A 20,390-nucleotide genomic window follows, 5' to 3' on the forward strand; every position below is an offset into this window, starting at 1 on the left:
TTGTACAGTGACAAATGTTTTATAGTGTATGATTAGTTTGATTTGCTGTATGTGTGTGTGCGAAAACCTATTCTAAGATCATCAGTCGGAGGAAGACTTTAGCTGAGATGAACACAGAGTGCGATCAGGACTGGCCCCTCGAACACAACGCAGACCCCCATCATCACTGTGATCAAGCCTCCAGGTCCCTCAAACACCAAGGAGGCCTCTGGGTAAAAAAAACAAACAAACATCACAGTCACAACCACTGTAGGCTGGAGCTGCATCCCAAATCCTCTCAGCTGTACGGTGACATGTGCTGACCTCTACTGGTCAAAGAGGTAAACATGCTGTGTTGTAAAGCCACAGCTAATTTGGTGGTCAAAGGTCAAGGTCGTTTTGTGACCTCACAAAACACGTTTTTTGGCCACAGCTCACAAAGTCACAAGGTAATCATGATCTAATGTCTGATGGGACGAAATGATGAAGTGAGGGCCAATGGCCGACTGTGACACACATAACCACAGAAGAGTGAGTTTTGTTTTCAGATGGTCGTACATGTAACTCGTGTGTCTCTCTCCTCAGAGGTCACACTCTGTCTCCTCACTGTTGGACAACGACTCTCCAGGTCTGATTCAAGAGTCTCTGCAGGCGTTAAAGAAGGAAGGCAACGCGTCGACTATTTCTGCCTGGAAGAGCGTTGACCGGCTGGACAACGCAGGTGAAGTCGTGCTGGTCATTGTTTCAACCTGTAACCAGTCATTACTACTGTAGCTCATGAGCAGAACTAAAAACCTCAAATCCTAGCGGCTCTCCCAAATGTCTTTAACATTATATTTCTATTTAGGCTACTTGAGACACAAGTATTTTCTCTGTTTCCAAGTCTCTGGTGGAAACTACAGTAAAGGTGACAGAGCCTTTAGTAGTCGGGGCCCAAAAACTTTGAAAAAAGAGATTCTATAAATACATTTTATTTATTTATTTTTGATTTGATAACAATTCTTTGCCCAGAATATTTAATATTTCACCCACTGTTATCACATACAGTATTTTCAGTGCAAAGATGGTTAAAGTGATAGAGAATATATACAGTCTGTCACAAACTCAAGTGGTGACTAAACCGTCATATTCAGTTAGGAATAATTACAATCAATGCTCAAACATACCAGGTGTAAAGTAGCTAATAGAGCTTTATGCAGTCACGACTCTTGGTTCAGGTTAAAAGTCTGTCAGCTGATTCTTGCCTCCTCTGTGTTTTTGTCGCTGTGTGTGTTCTCTGCTGGTCTGCATGATGTCTGTGTCCATGCGTGTGGCATGCGGAGGTGTGTCCTCAGTGCTGAAGAGCCCAGACGGGAACTGGATTGCCCTGCAGAGCGCCCAGCTGTCTCGGCCCAGTCTGCTGACCAAAAGGAAAAGCCTGGTCTACAGTGCCTTGGAGAGGGAGTCCGGAGTGGTGTCTGCCTACGAAGGCATGGGCTCTGACAACGAAACCAAGTCTGAGCCCGAGTGCTCCTGGGGCGCTGCCCTCCAGGAGATCCAAAGGAAAATGGCAGACTCTAACTCCAACCTGCGGGGAGCTCTGATGGACCGCCGAGGCAGCAGAGATGGTCTGTCTTCGGACTCGGAGGGGAACTGGAAGCCGAATAAACCTCTGCTTGCTTTTATATATAGAAATATGCCTGCGGAGCTCAGGCGACCTTCATCACCCCGACGGACAAGTATCATCGATGTGAACTTTAATGTAGAAGGAGCGGGAATGGGAGAGGAGAGCAGTGTTGCTGCTGCACCAGTGGGTGGAAAAGTCAGGAGGTCACGCAAGAAAAGGAAGAGTAAAAGAGATCAAAAAGCTGCTTCTTCTGTGTTGGTGAGAAAAAAAATCACCTCAAAATACAAATTGAGCAAAAGAAATTGTTAAGATTATTTAGTTTTTTGTAAGAAGGTGTAAGATTTGGCGTATAAAGTAAAATAATACACTAACACACTTTCTCTTTTCACAGGATTTTGACGACAACCCATCACAACCGAATTCTGACGGCGTGACGTCTGACACTTTGACTTCTGGTGCCACAACATCTGAATCTTTTGACCTCGACAGCGACATGACCGAACCTGCAGTCGGTCAGATGAGCAAGGAGCTCAGGTCAAAACTACAACAGCTAGTAGACGCAGTTTGTGACTCCTCTGCTCATGAAGTATTTGACAAAGACTTGGATTCTGGGGATGATGGACGGAGGGAGGAAAACAGCCAAGGAGATGAAGATAGAGGTGAAGATGATGAAAGGCTGTGGGAGATGGAGATCGACTTGGATGAAGTAAGAACGGAGGATAAGAAAGATGAAGAGAGAGATTTGGAAGAAGATGAAGATGAGATGAAACACAGATTATACAAGCTCATTGCACAGTCCAGGCTGACGTACTTTTCCTCTACGGATGACGATTTAAACAGAGCTGGCCGGAGTGAAGGAGAATGGGATGAAGATATGGAGGACGACAGAGAGCAGGAGAAGGAAAAGACAGAAGGACTCACTTATAAACTCTGTCAGCTGGAAAAAGAAGTCAGAGCTACACAGTTCTCCTCCACGGAGGACGAGCTGGACAGAGTTGGCATCGAAGAGAGCAGGACAGAAGAGGAGGGGGAGGATAGGAAGAACGAGGAGCTGGCTGTGAAAGTGTGCAGATTAGCTAAACAAATCAACGCCACCCAGTTTTCGTCCACAGAGGACGAGTTGGACAGAGCAGGCAGAGGAGAAGAAAGAGGGGGAGCTATAGACGACGGATCGCTGTGGATACAGGCAGAGAAGACGGTTCAGGCCGCTCAGCTGCGCGATCTGGTCAGTCTGGTCAGCGCCTCTCAGTTTTCCTCCACTGAGGATGAGCTGGATAGATTGGGAAAGAACGAGGGAGATGGAGAGCAGGAGGTGAATGAGAGAGGAACCGAGAGCAGCGTTGAGATGGAAGACGTGTGGAAAGGAGCAGTGAAGAGGAGGAAATCATTTGGAGTTCTGGATGTGAAGATGTTTGATTTGAGAAATGAAACTAAGGAAACAAAGACTGTGAGTAGTGATGAAAAGGAAACAGCTGAGAACGTTTTGGATGGTCAGATTAAGATAGATGACGTCCAACAAAGCAAAACAGAGCGAGAGAAGAGAGATTTCTTAGAGACAGTAAAAGGAAAGACTGAGGGAGAAACATTAGTAGTAGAGGAGCAGTTATGTGAAGACGAGGCTGAGAAAGCTAAAGAGACACAGAAAGGACAAGAGATGAAACTGGAATCAGTGGTGGAATCAGAGAAAACGGAGGACGTAATCCACCCCAACGAGACAAGAGAGGAACGCGAAAATCAGCCAGAGGCAAAGCGGCCGGACAAAAACCAAGGACAGGACAAGTTTAAAGAAAACAAAGAGGGTCAGAGGAGTTGGGAAGCAGCAGCGGACAGTGAAGAGGAAGACCCAGAATTTGCTAGAATAATCAGCAGCATGTTGATGATGACCCTGGATGACATGCAGGTAGAGACATTAAAGGATAAAGCTGCAGAAAACGGGAGAATAAAGAGAGATTTAGAGGAAGTAAAGACAGGTGAGAGTGTTAAAAAAGAGAGAGAGAGGAGTTTAAAGGATGATGAAGCACAAAGTAGAAATGCATCAGAGGAGACAGGAAGTGCAGAAGAGACTGAGAATCGATACTACAACATGACGTCAGTGTCAGCTGGGAGACAAACAGCAGGAGAAATTACTACTGAGCAAACTGGAGAAAAGAGTTTCAGAAAAAAGGAGAGTGGAGAGATGATGGATGGAAATGAAAAAGAAAATTTAGCATTTGAGACAAATCAGGCTCAACAGACGGGAAAGGCAATAGAGGTGGATGATGAGGAACAAGACGATGCAGAAGGAAAAATGGAGGAAACCAAAGAAAAAAGTGGGGATGACTCGGAGCGGAGCGACCCATCGTCTCCACGGGAGGGTTTTCTGTCACCAGAGGAGATTCAGAACGTAAGCACCGCAGCTCATCCTCTGCACGATCCTTTTCCTTGAGTAACGTAGACGTCATCGATCAGTTTAACAACATGGACGTGGCTGTAGGAGCTGCTAAATATTCACTGCACTGCAACTAACCTACTAACTGGTCAGCTAACCATTACCGCTCTGTCCTGTCTCCTTCCCTCTCTCTGTCGGCTGTAGGGTAGCGACATGGAGCTTTACAAAACTATTCAGTTTATATCCTCTCTTCTGGAGCAGGTGAGAATCAACTTGCTTTGCTGTAGTTACACAACAGTGTTTAATGCTGATTAATGGTTATTAATGATCTTTTGCACTTTTTACACTAACATTTCTTTCATGCATCTTCTTTTTTTCAATATCCTGTTCTTCACATGGCCTTGTCAGACACAGACCTTCTATTATGTGACGGACATTTTTCTGCCTTTATCGGGCAAGTGTGTGGCTCAACCTGAAAACTGCTGCTTATCCATTTCACAAAACTTTATCCAAGTGTTAGAGTCCGATTATAATCTGAATCCTGCAGACTTGACCTGGTTTTATAATCAGTGTTTATCTAGAGTTTTAAAAAAAGTAGAAGAAATGCAACATTATGGTCAAACTTTGTTAGGAATTAAAAACCAAGAGGACAAAGTTGGAAACCGGTAATGTAAAATATCATGTTTTTACTAAAATGCCAGTCTTTTTTTTAAGAAACTGTCTTTTTGTATGTGTGTGTACTGTAGAGGTATTCAGCGGTGTCTCTGCGCAGCATCACTACTGAGGTGCTGAAGGTGCTTAACGCCACAGAGGAGCTGCTGCAGGAAGCCGAGGGGGAAGACAACACCCGGCACTCCCCCACCTTCCTGCCCCCCAACACTGACCTCAACAAACTGGATCAGCAGTTCTCCAGACTGGAGGAGAACGTACGTTTGGTTTCATCTCAGTTTACATTGTATCTCAAAACAATAAACCTTCGTTTGTCTTACATGAATCCTACTGTTAAAAAAAAATCCATAAAAAGTTAAAAATGTAGTGTCTATTAGTACATTCAGTCTTTAAGAGATCACATTCTACACATTTTCAGGTTGATATACACTTTTGGTTTCTCTTCTCTGTAAAATACCTTATTTTAAAGTGAAGCCCTGTGCTGTGCTGGACATGCTTCAGGTGTACGTGACCGCTGGCTCGGTGTACAGTCTGGAGGCGGAGCTGAGTGACCTCGAGGAGTGTGCCAGGGGAATCTGCAGCTCCACATCCGACATGGAGCTGTCCTTCCTGGAGGAGCAGGTGGCATCAGCAGCTGCCAAGGTCCAACAGTCTGAACTACAGGTGGGTAGAAGCTGCACCAATGCACCAATTTGAGATGTAAAGTGGAACATTAAGAGATTAGAAAACTGTTCTGCTTCTCATCATTAGACTTGTATACTTACCAAGGCTCCATGTTGGAAAAGGTTTTTCTTCTGGGGTGGCAAATGAAATGCTACTTTGTCACTGGACAATTTGGACTGAGGGAGATGTTGGAGGACAGATCAGGAGGTCACTGACACACTGGCAAAACTTACTTAAGAAAACTGACGTCTAATTACACTGCTATAAGCATTTTTAGCTTTTTTTCTCCCTTTTTTTTTTAAACAACACTTACTTTTTTACTGATGTTGATATGTATATAAATCTCTGTTCCATATATATCAAACCTGGGTTATTGTGATACGTTGGTGCAGAGTCTTTAAAAACGTGAATGAAAACACTGCAGTCATCGGTCACTGTGTAACTTGTTTGCGTTACTGTTGCTGTAGATTTGTGACATCTCTGCAAGAATCGCAGCGTTGAAGAGCGCAGGCCTGGAAGTGGACACACAGTCAGAGTCACGCTTCACTAAGACCAAGACCATTCCAGTCATGGTACGATGCCTGTATTCGTTTTCATATTATTAGAAACATACTGTACTTATCAGATTCACTGTAACTAATGTTTGTATGTCAAACACCATGTGCACAAATAAAAAACACTAATGTTTTTTTTCCCACAGCCAGTCACCTTGGACTCATCAAGACAACTGAGGAGGCGACTACCTGCACCGCCAGTGAAGGGTAAGTCACATTATTTGACTAAATACAATGACAAGAACGATACTAGTATTTTAAAGTTAGTTTGGTATTTTGGACACATTAATGCATATTCCTTTTCCCGTTTGTTTGATTCTCTCAGATCATAAAAACGATCACCTAAATGACTGATCCAGGATCGTTGCAGTACCTCCAACACAGCAGTGCCTTTCCCCCTGTGACTCTGCAGCCTACAGGCCGGTCTTAAATGATCCATATAGATACCATTTGCCTTAATTTAACCCTACACTTAACATGCCTCAAATAAGACAGAACATAGATTTTGTGTAGATGTGTGGTATGTCACTGATAATACAGCAGATCATTGATTCTAGTATCATCTTGTCAGAAATGTTCAGTAAATGAAATGACTTTATTTTCAGATTAGAGGCCAAACAATGAAATTTTAGCAGCATTAATTAACCAAATAAAAAGACAGAGCAGATGAACCTCAGATATTTAAATGTCACAACAAGAAAATCACTAGCACTTGACTTTTAGATTTTCAAACAAGTAGATAACTCTGGTGGAAATATTATAATACACAGTATGTGTAAAAATAATTCAACTTTTATGGACTTCATTTTAACGCCATTAGTTGTATTTAACTTTTTGATGAATAAAGTTATAAAAAATAGAGTTTTTACTGTATATCATAAATATACAGATTACATATACATGGGAACAATAATAGCATGTTAGAAAAGTTGGGAGACTGTGTCATGTGTGAAATTAATACTATAGATAAATTAAACCTGTATTTATCTTGGTTGTGTATGTTGTAGTGTACATATTTGTACAGCAAAGCAATCAGTAAATGCTGTTTTCTGCCTTTATTTTTGAGTACAGAAAATAAAAAAATATCTTGAGTTGCAAACAGATGTTGTGCTCTCGGATGAAAAGCACTGAACACACTGTGTACCCTGCCTTCCCCTAGGTGTTATGGTGAGGAATTTATACTGTATTTTTGAGATGAGGAAGTGACACCCAAATATGACATTCCTCCTTGTGAAGTAGGTGTGGGAACGAAAAACATCGGCCGTCTTTGAGAGAAATGATCTCAAAACAAACATTCTGCAGTAAACGAGTGAATGACCTGAGCAAAGAAAAAACATCCAAGTACTTTTTTCCATTGAGTGAAAACAGTTCTGTGGCTCACAGAGCAAACACAAACATGAAGCCAGACTGTTGCATAAAATCTGTAGTCAGTTTCCTCCTCTCTCTTTGAATGCTTGGATCCTGTCCTGAAAATAAATCTGAGCAACAGCTTAGGTGAGAAATGCATCAGCATTCAAAGAAGGAACACTAACTCACATCATATAATAGAGTACCAGCTCTGTCCCAAAGGTCTTGTGGGAAACGTAGTTTTGGTCAGGAGCTCTCTGAGAACAGGAAGCGCTCTCTCTGATCGGGGACTATGAATCCTTCTTTCTGTTCGCTCTCTCTTCTGTCCGACATGACAAAAGACTGTTTGGGGTCGATGACCACTGTGCTGTCTCTGTCCTGTCCTGGAGCCTCCACCTCAGCGTACGAAGGCCGACCGGACCCCCGCCTGAACTTCATGATTGGCCAGTGGGTCGGCCGTCGCTGTGGGGGGAGGAAGGAAGGAAAACTGAAACACAAGTGGGACTGATAAAGGAAACTTTGGATATAGCATAAGAAAACAAAAAGTTATTATAAAATCCATATAAATTATTTATTTCTGATCCAAACTGGTGAAAATGATCAATTACCCATTTTGACACTTTGATGCATTTTGATGCTGCTAAAGAAAGTACGTAGTGCCCCCTGAAAGTTGAAGGGGGTCGCCAACATTTAAGAATCGAGTATTCATACAAGGTTTTCTGGTAATCTTGCAGTTGCTGTCAAAATGTCTTGCTCTCAGTTCAACCAGTCAGTCAACACTCTGCACTGATTGGAGGTCATAACCCACCAGTTTGTTGTTTATCAGCTGTCAATTAACTAGAAGAATCTAATGTGGATATTTTTTTCATTTAAAAGAAATCATGGCTCCAAACACAAATGGTTTGCTTGTTTTGTTTTTTGTTTTACCTCAAAGTCATAACACACTGCTCTGCTCCTGCTGCTTTCCCTGAGGTTTGTTCAAAATACTAATAAATAATAATAACTTTTATTTGTAAGCGCTTTTACAAATGCTCGTAAACACTTTACACTTTAAAAATCATAACATAAAGCAAAGTCAGAATTAAATAAAATTTAGAAAACAGCAATAAAACAGTATAAAACACACAATGTTGACACCAGATTGGAAATGTGTGGAAGCAGTTCGAGGTAGGACGCTGATTTGGTTTAAAAGGATTTGTGTGGTCGCTGCTTTTTTTCTCTTTTTTATTTAAATTGCGAAGGAAGATGAAAACCTAAAATGAAAAACTCTGGTAACTTGAGGAGTTCAGTTGTTCCAGACGGTTTGTACCAAGTTAGACACTGACCTCCATGAAGAAGAGGCTGGCGCTGGAGGTGGGGTGGTTGTACACATAAAGGGACAAGAGGACGGCTGCTGCCATGACGACCATCGTCAGGATGATGCCTGCCAGGAGACCGATCTGCAGCCGCTCCTCACTGTCTCCTGCGCTTTCCTTGTCTCCTGCTGTAGAAGGGTGAGGGTCACACGTTGGTGAGTCAGACTCCAGGTGATGCAGTTTGAAAGTTACAAAACCAAGTTAATAATCAAGTTTTCGCCCGATACTAAAAACACACACATCAAGTTGCAGTGTTATGAGCTCTTCCATAGATCATTTATCAACCCAGATGCTCAGTAAAGCAGATAACAATAAATGACTTACATGCTTCTTTGATGTGCAAAGAAATCTCAGTGTTATCTAGAAAAACAAAACAAAAACATAATGACATTCACTTGGATGTTAATCATCGCATGCATTTTTATTTGTTTGTCCTGTGACGATATGAAAAACATCTCAGGATAAAAAAAAAATGCATGTCCAAGACACCAGTTACATTTTACTAATAGTTTAGTAGCTTTTTGAGCACTTGTTATGTGATTACAGTAGTTCTTTAAGTCAGTAATTTTGATTTAAAGGGATAGTTCAACATGTTTGGCAAATTAGCCCATTGCCATAATCCCTATAGTCATAGCAGTAGGTTCGTTACCTTTAATTGTCGGTGCAAACTATTTTTAGAATGGCCAAGCAGAGCCGTGAGCTGCTCAGAGCTACGCTACGGAGGCTCATGGGATTTCTTGGTTTCTCTCATCAAACTCATCAAATACACAATCCAACAACTCCAAAACGCTCTGGTGGACAAGTTGTGAGCTGCACATTCACCACGCTATGAGATAATAACACAACATTACGAGACAGAGTTGTTTTTTAGGTAAATGCAGAGACTGCTTGCTGAAAAACTGTCCCCAACGAGAAAGCGCATCAGTGGTTTTTCATGAATTTACCTATAAAACAACTCGTAACGTTCTGTTATTATTTCGTAGCGTGGTAATTGTGCAGGTTACAACTTGTCCACCAGAGCGTTTTGGAGTTGTTAGATTGTGTATTTGATGAGTTTGATGAGGGAAACCAAGAAATCCCATTAGCCTCCGTGGCGTAGCTCTGAGCAGCTCACGGCTCTGCTCCACGGTTCTAAAAACAACATGCACCGACAATTAAAGGTAATGAACCTACTCCTAAAACTATTAGGGATTATGGCAATGGGCCAAATTGCCAAAATGTTGAACTATCCCTTTAAGTCAGTAATTTTAGCGTCCATCTTGTCCATCTTCCTCTCATGTGGCTTCCAACATTGTTACACTCAGTGAACAATTACAACTTAACTCTCAGCCATGTCAATGGTCTTTGGGGAAAAATATTAAATTCAACAAACATGTGAGTATTTTTCTCTGGGTAGAATATCTGCTTTGCTTTTGTTTGAGTAGGACGTCATATTCCTTTCATGTTACAAACAATAGCTACTACAGCCAAAAATAACAGACCACAGTGATGCACATATATCCAGTCGTCCCTCAGTAGCTGAGGACACTATGCAGTATTTAACATGGCACTGTATACGCTTAGCTATGACCTAACAGAGGCCTGGGAAATAGCTGACCACTTGACCCCGACACTCTCAGGCCTTACAGAACTCAGCCGGTGTGGAAACTGTGCACAACAACAAACACTAATCCATGAGATGGAAATGACGCCTGTCCTGAGCTGATATCAGTTCACTACAGACGACTTGTCCAGCGTTTGCCACCTTACCTTCTGCAGGTTTGCTGGTCGGGGGCTGTGGCGTGGATATTATTCTTCTGCTTGTGCTGCTGTGTGTTGAGGGGTTGGTGGTGATGGAAATCCTGCCAGTGGGGGAGGAGGTCATGCTGGAAGTCCTCTGCTGCTGCACCGTGGTCGCTGTAACGGGAGTGGTCGTATGTGTCAGCTGGCGAGATGTGGAGTTGGTGACGTCTGTTTTCCGGAGACACCGGGGATCCCGTCTCTGGACAGAGAAGACAGATCGGTATAATCTTCTTTTGTGCAGAAATACTGAAATATGATTCAGTCCTATCTTAAACTTTAACTCTACAAACATTTAGTAAAATGCAAAAGAACCTCCTCCGGGCAGCCGAGGTCAACCCAGTCCTGCCGGTTACGATCAAAGCCACTGGAGCATCTGAGGAAGGAAGTACATGTGACTAATGCATAGAGAGTATGGAGAGCTTAACCACAACTGCTTCATTTACAAATATATAATGACTGCTTCGTATAGATTGTATTTACAGTGTTTGATCCAACCGGAAAGAGTTTTGCAGTTGGATGACTTTATTTTTGTTAAATTAAACTGATCTGAATAAATGGGTGGGTGGACAATCATCACTTACACTGTAATTACTATTTATATTCCACTGCAACAGTAAGAAAAAAAGACATTAAAACAAGTATTACTCATATTGTTGCTGCCTTCGGCCATGATTTTCCAAGGATGTGTATTATTATAAACATTTAGCCATTATTAAATGACATTTAGAGGAATGTGCAGCCCTCTCAGTGGTGTGCACTCTCTGCATGCTTTTCCAGTTTACCTTTGTAGCCGACTGCACCAACTGCAGTTAAAGCCAATCTGAGAAGTGACACATGGACCACAGCTGGAGAACTGGAGACATGCTGAGAATAAAGATGAGAGAAGAGTCAAGAGGAAGGGACGGCTTTGGCCTCAGAAAATACAACCTGAATGCATTTTGACAGAATGTCTTGCAGGGTAGAGCTCACTTGAAGCAGCTACTGTTATCAGTTTCTGTATACTTTCTTGTTTTACTTTCATTTCTTTCTATTTTTTTTTTTTTTCACTATTTGACTGTCTCTGAAAATAAAAAAAAGATTAGGTTTGCCAGTGAATAGTGCACAGACAATATTTTCTGCCATCTATTATTAAGTAGATAAACTTACTAGGGAGAGGAATCATCTCCACAGCTGTAGAGTTGGAGATTTTGGACTTGAAAATGTCAACTTTGTGATACTCATAGATGGTTCTCCTTCGAACATCTGGAGCATGTAAAAGAAAGATGTGAATAGATGTGTAAATCATTGATGACTGTATTTCTGTTGAAAAATGTGGCTAATAGTATTTTTTTATAAAGATTTTATAGGACAAATCTATCACTTACTAGGGATCTGCTCTATGTCATGAAGAACTACAAAAGCATCTGATAAACCCACTTTGACGGGATGATTCTCAGTGCTGATTTCACTGACGTCAACAGGAATCTATAAAAAATGAAGAGCTGATTAAAATAATTTAACATTAAAACCGAACCACAATGTAAAAAGGGGGAAAAGTCACCTCTTTGTATGCAAACACAATCCGTCCGTCGCTGTGCAGAGCGGCCTGGAATGTGAACGTTCCCAGACCGACGTCCTGGAGGTGAATCTGGTTCCACTGAACCACCAATGCCGTTCCTGAAGGGAAGACATGAACACACACCACACTTATATTTAGTAAACATACTATACAGAAGATCCTCATAAGACAAAAAAAAACACAGGGTTGTGAATAACTGTTTTTCTAACCATTGTCAAAGTAAAACACAGTGGAGTTTTTCGAAAGACTTGGGTCAAAGTCTGCCATCAGGGGGGCGATGTACTGAGTGGCTGTGAGCATCCGGTGGATTATATCTCCAGTGTAGATGAAACCTGGAAGAGACAAACATGCAGAGGTTTGAATAGATACTTAACTTGGGTAGGAAAACATTTAAATAAAGAAAAGAATCAAAGGAAAGCTGTGATACAGGTGTGTCTCCTTAAACAATGACATAATTCATCATAAAATAATATAAACAATATGTGTAATAATACAAACATCAATTATTTTATATTTGTGGCACAAAACGAGATTAAATACTCAATGTTAGAAAATACTTCTGTGTGTGACTCACCTCCAGTTGCCACTGTGATTTCTTTGAGTATATGACCATAGAAAGGAAAATCAAAGGAAAGATTCACTCTCTGGAAGCAAATATAAAACAAAGTGCAATATCAGCTGTATGGTCCAGATGATTAAACACCACTATACAGCATGTAAGCAAGAAAAATAAAGTGAACTCGTTATAAGCACCAATGCAATCTATCCTAGAAGCTGCACTGCTTTGATGAACAATTCTTATGTAAGTCGAGTTTAATTCAGCAGCTAGGGTTTGTGCAAAAACAGCAACTGTGCCATTTATTCATTTGCTGATTTCATACCTCAGCCTGTCTGTGGGAGCTGGACAGGAAGCCACGGACCTTCGCCTCGTCTTCCTCCATCTCGTCAACGTTCACCCACAGCTCTTTACTGGCTGCATCTCCAGGGCCGTAGATTTTAGATGTGTAGTAGGCGTGATCGTTGTCCTGCCAAAAAAATATAGGTATGGGTATTTATTATCCTTTATTAGAACCGTTTATCATGTAAGTAGACAATGAAATGAAAAAAATAATACCACAATCTGCGTGGAGTTGTCATGTCCCTCCTCCATAAGCAGGTCTGAGGCGGACTCCTCTGGTTGGTACCGGTCTCTGTAGTGGTCTCTCTTACCTGCAGCCCAGCCCGGGCCCCCAGACCTGGGCCGGGACACCCACCTCCTCTCCCTGGGCCTGTGACTCCCGATGTTTACATGTAGCTTTCCCTCTGGAGACGGCGGTCCTTGTGCATCGCTACGGTGGACTCCTGAGGAATCAAAGACAAAGGGCAGGGGGATAAGGAGGGACAAGGATTCACACTAACAACATGAAGTCTAATGCAACACAGATACTACTTTGGTCTGATGTCTCACAAAAAGTCGTGACATAAACAGCCAACTGTGGTTCTCTTTTATTTATTTATAAAGATTTAATTGGAAAAATGCCATCATGTTTTACCTCCTTGCTAAATCAGTCTCATTCTCAACTTACTCAAGTAACTGGTTGACACTCAAAATTACATGGACAAACACCTCATTTGGAAGAACTGCTTTTAGTTTTTCTGCTGCATCCACCTGGAATAACTTTAACTAACATTAAAATCACACTTATAAACGTACACTTGTGTCTCCGGGTCAGTTTAAAACTATGATAACAAACTCCTCTGTCTATGAATGTAACTGTAAATGAATGTAACTGTTTTCCAAAATGTATGCTGTGTTTTTGTTGTCTTATCTGCACAGTATATTGTGTTGTAAATATCTGTCTTGACTCTCCACATCATTGAAAACGAGGGCTCTCAATGATTTTCGAGATTTAATGAAGGTTGGGGAAAAAAAGGAAAAATATCACACAAGTTTTGTGTTAGATATTATATTTTTCAACAACCATAACGCTACTGAAGAGGGAAACCTGCATGTTAAGGGATGCTAGATGTGCACATGTCCCTGAACATCTCAGACATCAGTTAACTAATCCCTGCATCTTCTCACATGAAAAATTCCTCCCCCATCCGTCCATCCGTCCGTCGTTCTGGCTCTCCAGTGACAACAGTGCGTCCTAATTCCTCTCTTCACAGCAGAGGGTGAAGACATGCTTCACATTCTTCACACCAGCAGGTCCAGGACCAGCCATGTGAGGCTGGGGAGCAGTGGGTGTTGTGTCTATATTTCTCTCTCAGGGTGTCCTCACAACCGTCCACCTGTGTGTCGGTGTGACGTGCTGCATAATCTGACCAGTGGTGCCGATGTCAACACAGAGCAGTAACTAAATCACTGATTGTAATCACTGCTAACTTGAATTAAATAAGGCACAGTAACTTTATATTTATCGTTTAGGATTAATACAGTTTATAAATTCCAGCACAAACAATCAAAGCTGCAACAGCAACACCCGATTACACCTTTAATTATTAGGCTACTTCCTATCAGGTTCTTCAAAATAAAATCTCAGTGTGATGGTTGGAAGTAATCAACACTTATAACACACAAACAACTATTTTAAATTGAGTGGTTATTATTCCTTGTTCTGTTTTTATTTTATTATAGTGTTTATGATTAACTATATTGTATTTTTACAACTGTAGGTTGTTTTAAATGTGCTTTATAAATAAACTGTGACGTGACTTGACTTAAACTGTGTTTGTGTGTTACTGTGTTAACTTGCAGAACAGAAATGTAATAGGCCTAACACTTTTTTACATTTTAGTACATTTTATCATCATGATTAACATAATATGGTCAAAAGTGGAGCCACATTGTTGCACAATGAGTAAAACCTAGGTTACCAGCAAATCCCTACACTAACAGCATATATGACGCAGTAAAATTACAGGAGCTAGAATTAATATAGGTTTGGCATTTATGTAGCTGGTTATATTTCCATTGAAAATAAAATTGACGGGATTAAGTAAAAAAAACAAAAAACAATAATAGTGAAAATAATATTTTCCTCTTCAAATCTAGTTTTTGTTTCTTTTTAGCTGCAATACTTGTGCAAACTGACCTGCCCACAAACAACATGCAGTTCTATGCAGCTTTACTGTTCATTTCTTGTGACTCACCGTTGGCAGATTTTAGCTTCATGAAACTGATTTGAAACTGGACAACGATGACGAGTCCGGTGATGAGATGAACCTTTGTCTTTGTCGCGGTCACCGCCATCATGTCCGTCCTGTCTGTCCGACTCCTTCAGAGCGCAAGGAAACTCATGAATGGACGCAAAGTGTTCAGACCTCAACGTCTGTCTCACTGCTGGGAATATATAAAAAATATATATTTTAAAACGCACACACTCGTGTAATTAAGAGAAAAACAGCACTTTGCGAGCCTAACTGTTAGTGTTGCCCAATATTTAAGTTGTTAACATATCAATATCCGCGTAGGCTAATTTCTTCTTTTAATTGTCCGCAGACAACTGTGCGCCACTTCGGCCTCAGTGGAATAAACTTCGCTGTTGATGAGACAGTAGGAGTAGGGATGCTGCCTTCAAGTGCTGTCGGAGTTTCCTAAATCATACACCCAAAAAGAGCGTGTTATTAATAACGTATTGATTTTAACGTGTTCAGTTACTGTTATAAATTTTATGAGGGGGTGACCAACTAACTAAATGTGCTGATTTAAGTGAATTACAAATTACGTTCATGTCGTATCATAGGCCTAATGCATGTTTCTGATTGAAAAGATTCCCTTATGTAGCCTATTAATCCACCTGGAATCAACACCTGAAACAATGCGTGTTGTTAAAGTTCAATCATCAAACAAATACATTGGATTTAAATTGCTGATAATGTAATAGGCCTAATAGTTCACCGTAGTTGCTCTGCCTCATAAATTTGTACAGATTGCCAGTGAAGGTAGCAGAGCTCCCTGGTGTACATCCAGTATTTTCCCACTAGATGTCGCTGGATCATAAAAGCTAGTTCACCTCAATCTTGTGATTTATCCGTATATTGAATATCTTTGATTTAATGTCGGGACCTGCTTGAATCCTGCAATATTTTTGTATTTGCACAAAGCATCATTAAATTTATACTTAAATGCCTACACTCTATGGAAGATTATATTTATATAAGTCATATTTATTTATAATTAGGATTCTTCATGTATGAGAAACAGAGCTTTGTTTTTGGTCATTTAAAAAGGTGATTGTGAAATGCAATCTGCCCACACACAGGGCAGAATCCAGTCTACAATCCAGTCTGACAACATTATTGTCATGAATAACATTACTAATGCCCGACGGGACAATCCCTTCAAGTCAAATATTTCAACCCCATCAACCTCTGTGAATAGCAAAACGTGGTGCCAAAAACACACACTTCAGTTCATTCACTTCTGTAGCACCTCCTGGAAAGACAGGCTTGATCATTCTTAATATGAATAAACCACCAACTCCTGAGCGTTATTAGTGCCTGAACAGATTTGTTTACAGGCTGTATCTAAAAATAAATGTATCCCCATATACGTATATATACACATATATATAGCTGTGTGCAAAGTGTGAAACGTGATCCTGAATGAAACATAAGACATTACAGTATTACGGTATATTTTTTTAATGCAAGAATGCAATACCCACAGATCAGACAAATTCTATTGGATGATACAGTGAAGAAATAAAAACAGCAGAAAAATGTCAGGAATCATGACAATACAAGAGCACTTCAGGCCTATAACGTGACAAAAGACCGAATAGTGTTAAGGAACCAGTTTTAAAAAACCTGTTCCCTGTATTATAAATGGCAACACAAGCAGGGTGAAGAACGAATTGAACCATGAGCCAATATTGTTTCTAAACATACAAAGTGTCTCTTGTGTCAAATTTTTAAGCTGCCGACTCGATGCATCTACTGAAGGAATAAATGGATGGAAAATACAAATATGCTTTTTAGTGAAAGGTGTTACATGTGCATTTTGACATCAAAAATCATTATCACACTACATCTGAAACACTAGAATAAACACTAAAGGACAAAGATGTTTCTGGTTCACTTTTCTGAAGTGAATTATTTAGCTTTTGTGCTATTAAATAAGTTAAGTCAAAGATCGAACCGGCCAATACAAGAGTGAAGATCAAATAATTGGATTTATGGGCACTGCAGATTAATCAACAAGATATTATGTGTTGATGGCAGGCTGATCTGAGTGTTATTGATCGTTTCATGTAACCCTGCAAGAAAGCGATGAAGAGCTTTCCCATGCTGTTGTACTATTTAATTTAAGTCCTTTGAAAGCGTCATCTTAGCACCAATGATAACACTTGCATTAACAGGATATGTTTGTAATTTGTCTCGATTACAACAGGATATCAAAATTATAATGATTTATCCATGTACGTAAATGCTACTGACGGCACCTTAAATTAAACACTTATTTGTTTCATAGATGTGGGTGGAATGAAAAAAAAAAAAGACCCTCTGAAGAGCAACTTTCATCTTAAAAAGACTTCAGCACCTCAGGAGCTCCACTTCAAAGATGAGAGTGGAGTTTCCCGGGATGATGGGTGGGTATCCTTTGCTGCCATAAGCGTAGTCCGGCGAGCAGGTCAGCAGTGCCTTCTGGCCAACGCTCATCTGTGGAGGCGGTGAACAGCAAGTTGAATGAAGGAAATTGTGCGGTTTTAATATTGAGCAGCTAATTTGTATAGCGAGGACCAGCCAGCTGCTGAGATTTATGACAGATTTGTGACTTAGAAAGCGGACAAGAGAGGCATCTAGCAGCCAGGGAGGCCTCAACACATGTTGTAGGCAATGGAAAAAATGTTGAATCAAGTTTTTATAAGAGTTTGAAGAGAGAAACAGACTGTGCACACGTATCTGTGTGCTCAGTATGTGTTTGTTAATGAGATATTATTTATATAGTATATAGCTACTAGGGCTTAAGCCAAAAGAGTTGACAAGGAGTGTGTAGCTTTTACTTGGTTGAGTCCGTCGGGCTCATGTTTAACAAGCACAAGCAGTCTCTACTGAAGCTGATTTATTTAAGTGGATGTCTGTTATCTAATTAGTTGAAGCCTGAAAGTCCATTGGTGTATACATAATGTACTTCTAGCAGCTACTGGGTGTATTATCAGGAACGGGAGGGGGAGTACAGGGATCTGACTGACAACAGCCTGAGGAGAATGAAGCAACAAGAACTGCCTCTGACTTTGGACAGTTTTCAGACGGTCAGTGTTCAAGGAAGGGCCACTGAGGTGGTGCACATTTATAAATATCCAGGTGTGCATTGGACAGTTAACTGGACTGGTGCCATCTACCAGAAGGGGCAGAGCCAGCTTTTGTTCCTCAGGAGGATAACAAAAGGAAACTGGGAAAGCTGCTTAAAATGGTCTATCTATCTATCTATCAATCTGATTGCAGGTTAACGTGCCTATGGGTGCTCTACGACAGGTGCACCGAGTATCTTAAATGTATGATCCTGTCCTTACCTGAGCTACGCCTTCATCCCAACCACGGATTACTTGACCTTCTCCAATTTTGAAATTGAAGGGTTGTCCCCGGTCCCTGGAGGAGTCGAACTTTTTCCCATTGGTCAGGGTGCCTGTTCAACAACAACATGCTTGTTATGACAGATTTTTTTTTAATTCACTCATACTCTTCACTTGTTGAAACAAAAATGACAAATGTTACCTCGTTCCAATTTCATAAATGTTAAGAGCCATTAATTAACATAACTCTAAAGGGTTACAGACACTTATAAGAACATTACTCCTACATTCTGGCATTTTACAAGCAAAATGATTGATTAAATAGTCCAGATCTTCGATAAACGTACACCATGTAGGTGCAGACCTACACCCTGTGATAATGATTGCATAACTGCTAAATCCTGAGTGTGGTGGTGGTAGCATCTTAACCACAACACGACTTAGTGTTAAATGTACTACAAAAGTGAAAAAATAGGTACAATTTCGTCGATTTAAAAAGGGAACAGTAGGACGATATTGTGGGATAGAGACCATCGCTGTCTCTCGTGGTTTTTCATTCATGTTGCAGGAAGCGCAGGGAGCCCGTTAGCTCGAGTTAGCTTAGCACAGTGGGTGGACATGAAGGGAGGCGGCTAGCCTAGCCTAGCCTGACGGTTGATTTACTACCTCGGTGTTTAAGAAATATAATATAACCATATGAGCTGTACAGCTGTGTGGGGGCTGTTTGGCAGCTGTAGGGCAAAACCAGGCTATCAGTTTCAACACCAAATCCAGTCGATGCCAGGCTAAATATACGTTAAGCTAAAATAGGCTAAGCTAGGCTAGGCTAGGCTAACCGCTGTTACGTTAGCTTCATTCACACAAGTGGCACCGATTTCCTCGTTTAATTCTCAGATAACGCGACCAAATATATTTCCAAACTGTGTGAAAAAACAAAACAAAACCCTTTATCTGTTGGGATTCCGTTTTAAATCGATAAAAAGTGTAAATCTGAGCAGGTAACTCTATATATAACGGTGAGTGAAAGTGTCTCACCAACGTAGTGCACGGAAACGTTCTGTCCTTTCTTCGGGAAAGTCCTTCCTAAAATGGGAGGAAAAACGCTTCATTTAGAAAATATATAATATAATATTACACTATCGATTCATCGCGATTAAAATTAATGAATCCTCACCGTCTCCGGGGGTGATGGTTTCAATCTGCACTCCCATTGTTGCCGTCTGACGCTTCCCTGCAGCAGCTCCGTGTGTCTACGTGCTCGGCTCAGTCACATGTACTGGGGTCGGCCTGGCCCGCTCCCTATAACATGTCTCACATGCTCCGCCGAGCTGGTCGGGCTTAAAGCAATGGCTCGCCCTATAACTGCACTGCATTGACTTGCAAGTGCAAATAATGCCCCCTTTTTCCCCCGAGCTTGTTTGGGTGTGTTGTTGAGTCTCCATGTCGGTGCCTGCCTGGTCTGGAAGTAGAAGAGGGGAAAAATGTGAATGAGAACAAGGAGTGAGAGTTGCAAGCAACAGCCCAGCCCTGAGTTTTATTCCCCAAATTCAACATGCATGCTAAATTACAGGCCAATAGAGACATGTTATGTAGCCTATTCATGTTGTTCCATATCTCTCACTGTTTCATAACCTGGATTTTTATCTATCAAATTAAACTAAATCGTGACATCTAATACAAACTATTTACATGTGTCTGCTATTAAATGGAGAGTGTTATGTCTGCAACACAAATATATGATTTAGTCTCAAACTAAAGGAATTTTAAATGTTAATTGTCTGACTGTGAGATATTCTATACTGAAGCTTTAAAAAAATATATTTTAGCAACTGAATTTCTTTTTTCCCCACATAATTTGTTTGCGTGAGCCAAAACATTTCAACATGTAGGGGAGAGCGGGGTAAGTAGTGCCAATTTTTACTTAAACTGCCTTTAAAGCAAGGGGATTATAATAATGCCCCCAACTAATATATAGTTTAGGATGTTGTGCATCCCTGGGAACAATCACT

The 20,390-nt window shown here is 40.9% G+C and overlaps 3 protein-coding genes across 3 annotated transcripts in view; 1 reads left to right on the forward strand and 2 right to left on the reverse strand.

Annotated features, from left to right (window-relative positions):
* myripa (myosin VIIA and Rab interacting protein a) overlaps positions 1-7,658 on the forward strand; it is a 23,596-nt gene extending 15,938 nt beyond the window's left edge. The window contains exons 8-17 of the mRNA XM_085803680.1: positions 78-212; positions 565-700; positions 1,314-1,843; positions 1,977-3,968; positions 4,158-4,214; positions 4,700-4,879; positions 5,124-5,285; positions 5,753-5,857; positions 5,986-6,046; positions 6,165-7,658. Of these exons, the coding sequence (XP_085659806.1) occupies positions 78-212; positions 565-700; positions 1,314-1,843; positions 1,977-3,968; positions 4,158-4,214; positions 4,700-4,879; positions 5,124-5,285; positions 5,753-5,857; positions 5,986-6,046; positions 6,165-6,193 (3,387 nt within the window). The 3' untranslated portion in view covers positions 6,194-7,658. The remainder of the gene's footprint in view (positions 1-77; positions 213-564; positions 701-1,313; positions 1,844-1,976; positions 3,969-4,157; positions 4,215-4,699; positions 4,880-5,123; positions 5,286-5,752; positions 5,858-5,985; positions 6,047-6,164) is intronic.
* Positions 7,433-15,191, reverse strand: plxdc2a (plexin domain containing 2a). Its single transcript, XM_085803678.1, has 14 exons — positions 15,017-15,191; positions 12,996-13,222; positions 12,763-12,906; positions 12,456-12,525; positions 12,091-12,213; positions 11,864-11,979; positions 11,688-11,787; positions 11,470-11,565; positions 11,106-11,187; positions 10,636-10,696; positions 10,291-10,522; positions 8,866-8,901; positions 8,512-8,669; positions 7,433-7,648 (listed from the first exon to the last, which is right to left on the reverse strand). Exons 1-14 carry the CDS (start codon positions 15,117-15,119, stop codon positions 7,433-7,435), a joined length of 1,764 nt encoding a protein of 587 aa, XP_085659804.1. The 5' UTR covers positions 15,120-15,191.
* A 1,303-nt stretch (positions 15,192-16,494) lies between these two features.
* Positions 16,495-19,713, reverse strand: LOC146970392 (peptidyl-prolyl cis-trans isomerase FKBP1A-like). Its single transcript, XM_085803679.1, has 4 exons — positions 19,556-19,713; positions 19,417-19,464; positions 18,382-18,494; positions 16,495-17,527 (listed from the first exon to the last, which is right to left on the reverse strand). Exons 1-4 carry the CDS (start codon positions 19,590-19,592, stop codon positions 17,402-17,404), a joined length of 324 nt encoding a protein of 107 aa, XP_085659805.1. The 5' UTR covers positions 19,593-19,713; the 3' UTR covers positions 16,495-17,401.
* Positions 19,714-20,390: the final 677 nt, after the last annotated feature.

The sequence above is a fragment of the Trachurus japonicus genome, chromosome 17 (assembly GCF_045865225.1).
Source record: "Trachurus japonicus isolate A0001 chromosome 17, Traja_1.0".
NCBI lineage: Eukaryota > Metazoa > Chordata > Actinopteri > Carangiformes > Carangidae > Trachurus > Trachurus japonicus.